General features: G+C 40.4%; 1 protein-coding gene across 1 annotated transcript; it reads left to right on the forward strand.

Moving 5' to 3' along the window:
* Positions 1-834: 834 nt before the first annotated feature.
* GPR33 (G protein-coupled receptor 33) lies at positions 835-1857 on the forward strand. The gene has a single exon (XM_058540759.1). The coding sequence runs from the start codon at positions 835-837 to the stop codon at positions 1855-1857; it is 1023 nt and encodes a 340-aa protein (XP_058396742.1).
* The last annotated feature ends 8766 nt before the right edge of the window (positions 1858-10623 follow it).

Here is a 10623-nt window from a genome sequence, read left to right on the forward strand (position 1 = left end):
TGGATAAGAAATGTAACCCTTGTAAGCCTCACTTTCTCCTCTGTTTAAACATTTGCCTTTGTGAGGGGAAAAAAGAAATGATTTTTATATAAAGCTCCTGACAGATAAGAAGCATTGGATAAATATCAACTTCTTGACTTCTCTCCCTTTTCCCCCCCAAGTAAGAAAGAACTACTACTATGTTCTACAATACACTTTCCTCTTTCATTGATGATTCTGAAGGCAATTCACAATCTTACAGTGCCCTAGTGCTCCCATATGTATATCTGTTCTTACTGTTGGGTGCTGAGTGCTAGAATACTGGATAATAGCATTTACTATATATAAATAGCTCATGAGAGAAATTTAACTATAGTTCCCCATGATTACTAATTTGTAGCCGTTGTTATTTTTGTTATTCAATTTCATCAGCAACATTTGCCCTGACCAAGTCTTAGACAAGTAAAACTGATCCTATATTGCCTTATTCAAGAAGTTGTGCTAATCAAGAAGGGTAAGACTTATGGGTAATGTCTCAAGAGAAGATTTTTAGCTACCTAGATTAATTACTTAACAAAGTCAAAATATCCCAAACTTTATTTCTCTTTCACATTAATTTCATTTCATCTGTAGTATTTCCATTTTTGATGCTCGAATTAATCTGATCTTAATTCCTCATACAAAATAAAAGTATGGACCTTAGAAAGAATATCTGATTGGTATTATTGTAGAAATGCTATGTTTTCCATTTTTTAAATATTGTCATTTTGACTGTTATTATGCAAAAATTTCTTGTAACCTTTTCTTTTGCTTCTTTTTTGTTGTTATTTTCCATTTCTCACTCCACAGGTAATCATGGATCTGATCAACTCTACTGATTACCTGCTCAGTGTCTCTATTTCAGTAAGAAATAGCACTCATTTTCCAGCTCCTGCCTCAAAAATGATTGTTGCCCTTCCTTTGTTCATGTCATTTGTAGTTGGTACCATCACCAATGGTCTCTACCTATGGGTGCTAAAATTCAAGATGAAAAAGACTGTCAATACTCTCTTATTTTTTCATCTTATTCTCTCATATTTTATTTCAATATTGATTATGCCATTCTTAGCCATCTCCTACCTTCAAGACAATCGCTGGAGCTTTGGAAGTGCCATGTGCAAGGCCTTCGCTGGCATTTTGTATACAGGAATGTACGCCTCTGTTTTCTTCCTCTCGGCCATCAGTGTTGATCGGTACCTTCTCACTCTTCACCCAGTGTGGTCACAGTTGCACCGAACCCCACGCTGGGCTTCCAGCATCATCCTGGGAGTCTGGATCTCTGCCTCTGCCCTCAGCATGCCCTATGTGGTTTTCAAAGAGACATACGATGACCATAAAGGAACAGTGATCTGCCAAAATAACTATGCTGTGTCTACTAACTGGGAAAGCAAGAAGACGCAAACATTAGGGAAATGGATTCACGTAGCCTGTTTCATCAGCCACTTCTTGCTGAGCTTCTTTTTGCCTTTCTTCATCATCACCTTCTGTTACCAAAGAGTAGCCAACAAGATGAAAGAGAGGAGCCTGTTTAAATCCAACAAGCCCTTCAAAGTCATGATGACCGCCATTATCTCTTTCTTTGTGTGTTGGATGCCCTATCATGTGTACCAGGGCTTAATTCTCGCCCAGACCCAATCACTGCTTTTACAGTTTGCTCTGATACTTACAGTCATAACCACTTTCTTCAATACTGTCTTCTCTCCCACACTCTACCTATTTATTGGAGAGAACTTCAAAAAGGTTTTCAAGAAGTCCATTCTTGCCCTGTTTGAGTCAACATTCAGAGAGGATTCTTCAACAGAAAGGACACAAAATCTTAATTCAGAAGCCTACGTTTAAATTCTGGATCCAAGAGCAAACAATGGACTTGTGGTCAATTACCAGATACATACCCTCTGCTTTTGTGTAATAATAACCCTATACTAGAGAGACATCTAGGCTGTACTATAGTTAGAGCTAGGAATATTAAAAGGGCTGTAAGAAAGCAAGCAGTGGGTGATGTTGCAATTGTGATTATTTTTACTCTTTTTTTGTTGTAGTAAAATATAACAAAATTTGCTATTTTCAGCACTTTTAAGTGTACATTTTAGTGACATTAGCTACATTCACAGTGCTTTGCAACCATCACCGCTATTTACTTCAAAAATATTTTTAGCATCTCAAAGAGAAAGTCTGTACCCATTAAGCAATAACTCCTCATTTCCCCCTCCCCATAACCCCTCAAAACTTACAATCTACTTTCTGTCTATATTAATTTGCTATTCTGGCTATTCTATGTAAGTGGAATCATATAATATTTCTCCTTTCATGTCTGGCTAGTTTTACTTAGCATAATGTTTTCAAAGTTCATCCATGTTGTAACGTGTATCTTCATTCTTTTTACGGCTAAATAACATTCCATTGTATGTACGTATCACATTTTGTTTATCCATTCTTCTGCTGATGGTCAGTTGGGTGGTTGCCACCTTTTGGCTATTGTGAATAATGCTACTATGAACATGTGTACAAGTATGTGTTTGAGACCTTGTTTTCAATTATTTTGAATTGCTAAGTCGTATGGTAATTCTATGTTTAACTTTTTGAGAAACTGCCAAACTTTCCCACAGTGGCTGCATCATGTTATATTCCCACCAGCAATGTACAAAAGTTCCAATTTCTCCACACCCTCACCAACAAACACTTATTATTTTCCTTTTTTTTTTTCAATTAGCCATCCTAGACAGTGTGAAGTGGTACAAATGTGATTCTTAACCTTTGATCTTTGAGGCTATAGATATATCAATTTCTAAATACCAATAGAATCCATTGATCTGAATTTTCTGTCACGAAATCTTCTAGCAAATAGACATTTGGACAGAGATCCCTCTTTATTTAGATAGCACCTAAATTATTTAATTGGTATGGACAAAATTTAACATGGAGATGACAAGGCACTCATCTTGTCATCTCCATGGTAAAGTATAAAAAATTTATATTTTAGTGTTTTACATATAAAGATATCTTAAATGTCTCTTTTCAATATCTATAGATTAAGCTGTCCCAGAAATATGAGACTAAGACTATCATAAATGTTTAAGAATTTGCCCGGGTAATGTCATAGTATATTTAATTTTAGAATAGCAATAACAATGTTAATTTGTCTTCCCCGGTTTTCAAGTTTTGCATCAAGATTTTGCAATACATTACAGCACCTAAGTTATGTAGGACCACATAGTTATCACTGACCTATTATCTTTTGTTTAGTTAGTTATTTCGTTCTATCGTCAATGGATATCAATCAGTAGATAGTTCTATCTATCTAGTTCAATTGATACAGAATGGAGGTGTTTAGGTCACAACACAGACTCAATCCTTAAATATTCCAGCTAGCTTTGCACAAACATGCCAAGCCACAGGCATATATCCTACTCAGAAATCTCCAAAATGGATGATATTAATTACAAGCGGTTAAAGAAAGGAAGGGAAATTAACCTTCATTACTAACTTTTGATAGAGGGAAAGTAATAGTGGTTCGATGCCCTAGAAATCCTGCTAATTGACTTGGCATCAGTGCCTCCCTGGGCAACGGGGGGCTTGGTCTCTCTCCCTTTGAATATGAGGGACAAAAGCTTTGGGTAGATGAAAACTTTTATTGTTAGCCCTTATTTCAAGCTTTTGGAGCCTGAACAGTTTTCCCAGAGATAGAGGAATAGGATTGGGGACCGGGCTGTGCGTCTGAGTGTTGCTGCAACAAGAAGGGGCTAGTGCTTCTCCCCTCCCCACACTCTCCCAGCTCCTGACAAGCCCGCAGAAGGTTATGATGCAAAACCTAAGAAAGAAAGTTATTGGATGGAACATATGATTCTTTGAAACAAGAATCGTGCTTTGGAAACCTAGTAGCTACAGAGGGAGCCTTGTGTCTCCCTCCTCAGACCTGCTACAATAACAAAGTGCTCTTTCCGGGATCTTTATGTACTTCATTCCATCTCCCTATAGACTCTTCACTCCTCAAGGACAGAAAGACACCTGTCAATCACACTATCTCTTTTCTATAATATTATCCTCAATTGATATCCAATAAAAGATATTTAATGAAAACTGAATATGGGCACTCAAAATACGTGATTTTTAAAAATGACTTTCGACGTAAAATAATAGGATTGAACCAGATTTTTATTTAATAAAGATTTACATCACATTTACCTTGTGTCCAGGCGTGATTCTAAGTGCTTTACAAATAGTAACTTACTTAATCCTACAGCAATTCTATGAAGTAGATCACATTATTATCCCTGCTTTACAGACTATGAAACAGAAACACTAGCCCAAGGCCGCACAGTAAGCAGTTGGCAGAGCACATGTTATACGCCCAAGCAGTCTGGTGCGAGAACCCATGCTCTAACCCACTACGCTCGCTGCCTGAGGTCACTGCGAGGAGGCAGGGAGACTGGGCTTCCAGCTCAGATCTCCCTAGTCTATTTCATCAGAAGTCACCTTCTTCGCTGCAAAAATCAAACAGAAGTGCATAGAAAACGTCAGGATCCAGTACAAAGTGAAAAAAAATGACATTGAACTTGTAATCAGGAGATCCGGGTGGTGGTCTGGATTTGCCTCTAGCTTCGTGTTTAATTTGGGGCGGGTTATCCAAATTTTCTAGGCCTCAGTTTCCTCATTTATAAAATAGGAACATCTCCAAATGAGATTAAGGGTATGAAATTACTTTTAAAATAGAAAACACTATATAAATATAAGATATTATTATGAGGGTTTTTTTTAAAAGAAGTCACTTTAAATTTTAAGAAAATAAAGTATAAACTTAAGAAAATTCTCCCCAAATTTTTTTTTTAACTTCCCATAAAATTATTTTAGGAAACCTACTCCTTATAGTTGTGTTGATCTCATCAACCTCCTCATTATTCTCAGGAGCCAAGAGGTTTATAAACAAAGAATTAGTGGCTTTGCTTTGCGGAACTATTAGCAGTGTGCCTATTAGCATCCAACCATATAAACCTGCTTCATTATATCAGTATCAAACTGGCTCTGGAACAGAATACAGGAGCGATTAGATACGTTTCAAACACAGCCCACGTTCTTTCCTCAAGAAATGGCTCCTTGTTTTAATGAGAAGAATGGGCTACCCAGCTGCTAACAGACGTGAGAGGCGTTGGGGTGTAAGATAGGATGGTGTTCAACGTGAAGCTAATTCCATATTCCTGAGAAAACAGAGGCAACAATTGTTTCCTAGTGTCGTCTGTGTACCTGGCACTGTGGTAGGCTCTGAGAATACGACAGTAAATAAGACACGACCCCTGTCCTCAAGGAGCTTTAGTGTAGGTGGAGCTGAATTGGGTTCCACATTACAATCATCTGGGACACTTTTTTCGAAAATACCAGTGTCTAGGATTTACCCAAACTAGTTAAAACCAAATCTCTAGAGGCAGAGCCAAGGAATCTGTATTTTTTTTAAAGTTCTCAATGGTGACTCTAAAGTACAACCAGAATAGAACACTTCTTCTGTTTGGTAGGAAAGAAAAACAAGTAAAAAGGTCATTACAGTACAAGGGAATAATAAGTACCATGTTTGAAGTAACAAGCGAAAGCCCCCAACCCAGCTTTCACCACTCAGACAAGTTCTCCCAGATGAGTCCTGCAGAACAGCGTTGACATATAAAGAAGGGGAAGGACACTACAGAGGAAGAGAATGTGTAAAAGTCTCAGAGGGAAAGAGAACAGTGCTCAGGAGTTTGGACTTGATCCCAGACTTTACCCTGAGGGCATTAGGGAGCCACCGAGGGTCCTAAGCTCAAGAGTGATGGAATTAGGTTTGCATTTTAGAAAGATCACTCTGGCTGCTACCATGGAGAGGCCAGAACTGGAGGTGAGTGCTCATACTGGACAGTGTTGCAGTAATTCAGGTAACAGATGATGTGGTCTGAACTAGGAAAGTGGAAGTGAGGATAGAGAATGGTAGAGAGTTTTGTCCCAAATTCTGCTGGTTGAGGGGTCAAGGGAGAGGGGAAAGTTGAGGATGACTCCTGCATCAATTAGAGTTCTTGGTCGCAAACAGCAGATTTCATTCTGGCTGGTTTTACCAAAAACTGATTTCCTAAAGGATAGCAAGTAACTCACAGAACTATTGGGATGGCTGGAGAAACATTCAAGGCTACGCCCAGGAACAGTGCCCAAAACATGCCACAAAACCGTCCAGATCAGGAATCTGTCACTGGTCTTCTCTAAATGGTTCCAGTTGCTGCTGCTGCTGCCGCTGAGCCCAAAATACCAGCCACTTGCTTTTGCTGCAACTGCTACCGCCAGCACGGCACTTCTGCCTCAGGTCTTAAACCCTCCTGTGCCTGGAAGCTCTGCCAACACCGACTCAGGAAAATGGCAGCCCTCCGCAGAGCCTGTTTTCACATTGCTCTCTTTCAAAGTTAACCTTGCAGGAGGGCATCTAATTGGCAAGCCTGCAGCCTAGCTGCAAAGGAGGCTGGGGAGCTGAGTTCTGATTTCTACATGGGAAGGAAAGGGGTACTCCTAATGTAAGAATTTCCCCAAATATAAAAGCTATTCAAAAGATGATGATGTCCATTCAGTTTAACCTAAAAAGCTTTTCTGAGCGACTAGCTTCAGGAAGAGAAGCAAAATTGCATTGTGCTCAAGAGGGACTGAGAGGTGAGAATCCGGAGGCTCTGAGAGCACCAACTCTTTTAAATTTAGAGAATTAAGGAGTAATTCCCCCTCCTTCTTCTTCCCACAAAGAGTAACTCTCACACATTCTACCAATTAGAGATTAATTTGCGTTAAGGGACTGCTATTAAAATGCAAATTTACCTTTTAAGAAGGTTAAATTTCATTCACAAGTTAATGGGAATTACTTTAATCAGCTTCACGCCCAGCAGAGTGCAGCTCAACACAGTACTTAGAATATTAGACTTTTGATTGTGGCCTAGAGGAAGGAAACCATGAGAGTTGGAGGTCAAGCCTGGAACAAATTTTGGAGACCCTGAAGGCGGCACGATACATATATAGGGAAGTGCTGTAAAAGAGAGAGAAGACAGAGAGGTATTCTGAAGAGTCAGTTGGTAACTGAGAAAAAATTTGCCTAGATGTGGCGTGGCTCTGAAAATCTGGTATGCCAAATTATTTGGGCCTCAGAGCTTACCTTCTCAACAGTTAAGGCCAGTTACCCCAATTAAGTTTAGTTCAGTCTTTCCAGGAAGTGGCTCCCCTTCCAAGTCCTGTCCTTCCCCTACTGGGAGGGAACAACACAGTGATGGAAAGAGAAACAGTTTTTCTAACGCTCTCTGTTGTTTTCCTTGTTTCTTCACCGAATTCTGAGCTCTCTGAGAATAAGAACAGCATCCTATTCCTTATACATTTCCAATAGGTAGCTCGGTGCCTGGCATGATAAATAAATGTTTATAAACAATTGGATAAATACATGAATGCAGTCACTAATTAATTCAGGAGTTGGAATTTTCTCTATTTTTGAGGTCTTGAGAACGTCCCTTCTCAAACACGCTGAGGATCTACAGTATTTCTTTCCCTTCACTTTCCAGAAGAGGCAAGCAATCAGGGGGCTGCCATCTGACAATACTCCTCTCTCTTTTCCGTCTCAAACAGATGCAATTGAAGACTTAGGCGTATATGAACAATTCATTATTGAAATCTCTATTATTTATCAACTTCCTGCTGGAGTCAGTATGAAATTTACTTAGTAACAACTCTCAAAGACAATAAAAATGGTTCATTATTTTTTCTGTATCCAATTGAATCTGATTCCAAGTCCCTTCCCCCACAGTCCAAAGGATTTCAGGAGAGCTCTAAGGACTTAGGTCCCACTGGCTCCATCCCTTCCTGCCATGGAAGTTGGGCTGCATAGGGGGCATTTTCACCAAGGCTAGGATCCCAGTAACCATGCTTCTCTGATGTCTTGCCATATCCCCAATGGCTGGGAAAAAAAAGGGCGGAGTGGGGGTGGGTATCAAGGACCATGATTTATCTTATACTGATAACTCACCAAGTCAAACTTCACCTTTCTAAGTTCTTGAAGAAATTAAGGATTTCCATTAGAAAGGTTAACTGCAGCTATCTCTTTGCTTCTCAGCTGTCATCTTCCAAAAATAAGATGACAAAGATTCCCCATTGTGGCCTTCAAAACCTCTTCAGTAGTGTGCCAGATATATTTCGCTTGCCTTCCAGTTCCACACTCAAGCATTCTCCACCCTGCTTTCTCCACCCTGGAGTCTGCGACATCAACGAGTCCCCGCGCTTCCTGGCTTCTGGTTGGTTTTTGCCAATGGGGAGCTCTGGCAGGAAATGGAAGGAAGATGGAGAATGAGGTCAGGTAATTATTTCCCTAGCTCCCTCCCTATCAGGTCACCTGGAGTTGGCTGTGCTTCTTGGCAGAAGGTTGATTCCTTCTCTTAAAAGTCCATACAAGAGAGTGACGTCAGCATCATGGCGGAGTGAGCTTTCCCGTGAATTCTTCCCCCACAAAATACAACAAAAGTAACAGCCACAGACCAACAACGGAATCCCAGACAGTCAAAAGCTGGAGCGGAGGGATCCACACTGCCGCACATCTGAGAGCGGAACGTGCTGGGCCCCCGGAGGAAGTGGGGAGAGGTAAGGAGAACTCCGCTCCCTCCCCATCAGATCAGCGATCCGGTCCGCGCGGCTCCCAGAGAGGGGGGAGGGGCGGCCCTCGGCGGGAAACTGTAGCTCTTCGGGCTCTCTCAGCCAGTGGGAAACTCCCGCACAGAGGGCTCAGAGGAGCCACAGGGCTACCATCAACATCTGAGCAACCCAGAGAGCGGATAAAGAGGGGCAAACGAGAAGCCTCCCACGTCAGGGACCCAGAGGGCAAAAGAGAGAGCTCCCCCCTCCCCGCAACCCGGAGTCTGCAGCTCGACCAGATCTAGCGGTCCGAGGCAGACCTGAATAAACTGGACTGGACCCGTGGATCGCAGTGGGGAAAAGAAACAAAACAAAACAAAACAAAACTGCGGATCGCAGCAGAAAAACTGGGGCAGAGCGCAGGGGGCTTAGACTACACAGCCCTTTACCACCAGACAGTGGCGGCAGGTGGAAATTGCAACCAGAGACTTCCAGGATGAGGAAAATCAAAACCAACACAGGAACCACAATGCAAAAATATATGAAATCACCAGACCAGAAACAAAATGACAAGCACCCAGAAATCAACCCCGAAGACACAGAAATCCATAAACTAAATGACAGAGATTTCAAAATAGCTATCATAAAAACACTCAACGAAATACGAGACAACACAGACAAACAATTAAATGAGATTAGGAGTTTCTTCACAAAAGAGATTGAAATCATAAAGAAAAACCTATCAGGGCTGATGGAGATGAAGAACACAATGGAGGAGATAAAGGAGAATCTGGAATCTTTAAAGAACAGAGCTGACAATATGGAGGAAAGAATTAGTACTTTAGAGGATAGGAATACAGATATACTCCAGATGGAAGAAGAGAGAGAACTAAGACTAAAAAGAAATGAAGAAAGACTCCGAGAAATATCGGACTCTATTAGAAAATGTAACATAAGAATTATAGGTATTCCTGAGGGAGAGGAGAGGGAAAGAGGAACAGAGAGCCTATTCAAGGAAATAATAGCTGAAAATTTCCCAAATCTGGGGAAGGAGCAGGAAATACCAGTAAGCGAAGCCAACAGGACTCCTATATATATTAACAGACAAAGGCCTTCACCACGACACCTAGTGGTAAGGCTAGCCAGGGTCAACGACAAAGAAACAATATTAAGGGCAGCTAGACAAAAACAAAAAATAACGTACAAAGGAACTCCCATCAGGCTCTCAGCGGATTTCTCAACAGAAACTTTTCAGGCTAGAAGAGACTGGAATGATATATTCAAAATACTAAAAGACAAAAACTTTCAGCCAAGAATACTCTATCCAGCAAAAATATCCTTCAAATATGATGGAGAAATAGTAACTCTCCCAGATAAACAAAAGCTAAGGGAGTTCATGGCCACGAGACCGCCACTACAAGAAATACTCAAGAAGGCCCTCAGGCCTGAAAACAAGAAGAGAAAGGGAACACAAAGCTTGGAGTAAGGAGAAAAGTAGGTAGACAAAATCAGAGAAATAGTAGATCTTTACCGGAATAGGTTAGCAACCACTTAAATACTAAACTCAAAGATCAAAGGAAGAAATTCACCAAAAATAAATTTAACCTCATCACTGTAAACACACAGCCACAACACAAGATAGAATAAGGTATAACAAGAGCAACTTAGAAGGGGAAGAGGAAAGTGACTGAATTGACTTAGTATAAGGAAATAGGAGGCTATCAGATAATGGACTATCTCATACAGAAGATTTTTCGCCCAAACCTCAAGGTAACCACTAAACAAATAATCAAATTAAAACCACATATGATAAACAAAGAGAAAACTAGAAGAATCATAAGACAGAACAACCAAACTGAATTGGCAGTCCAAAACAAATGGGACAAGAAACAAAGGAAATGCAAAAGAACCAGAAAATAAGTGACAAAACAGCAACATTCAACCCTCATATTTCAATAATTACCCTAAATGTAAATGGATTGAACTCTCCAATCAAAAGATACAGAG

Source organism: Diceros bicornis, chromosome 5, assembly GCF_020826845.1.
Source record: "Diceros bicornis minor isolate mBicDic1 chromosome 5, mDicBic1.mat.cur, whole genome shotgun sequence".
NCBI classification, from domain to species: Eukaryota; Metazoa; Chordata; class Mammalia; order Perissodactyla; family Rhinocerotidae; genus Diceros; species Diceros bicornis.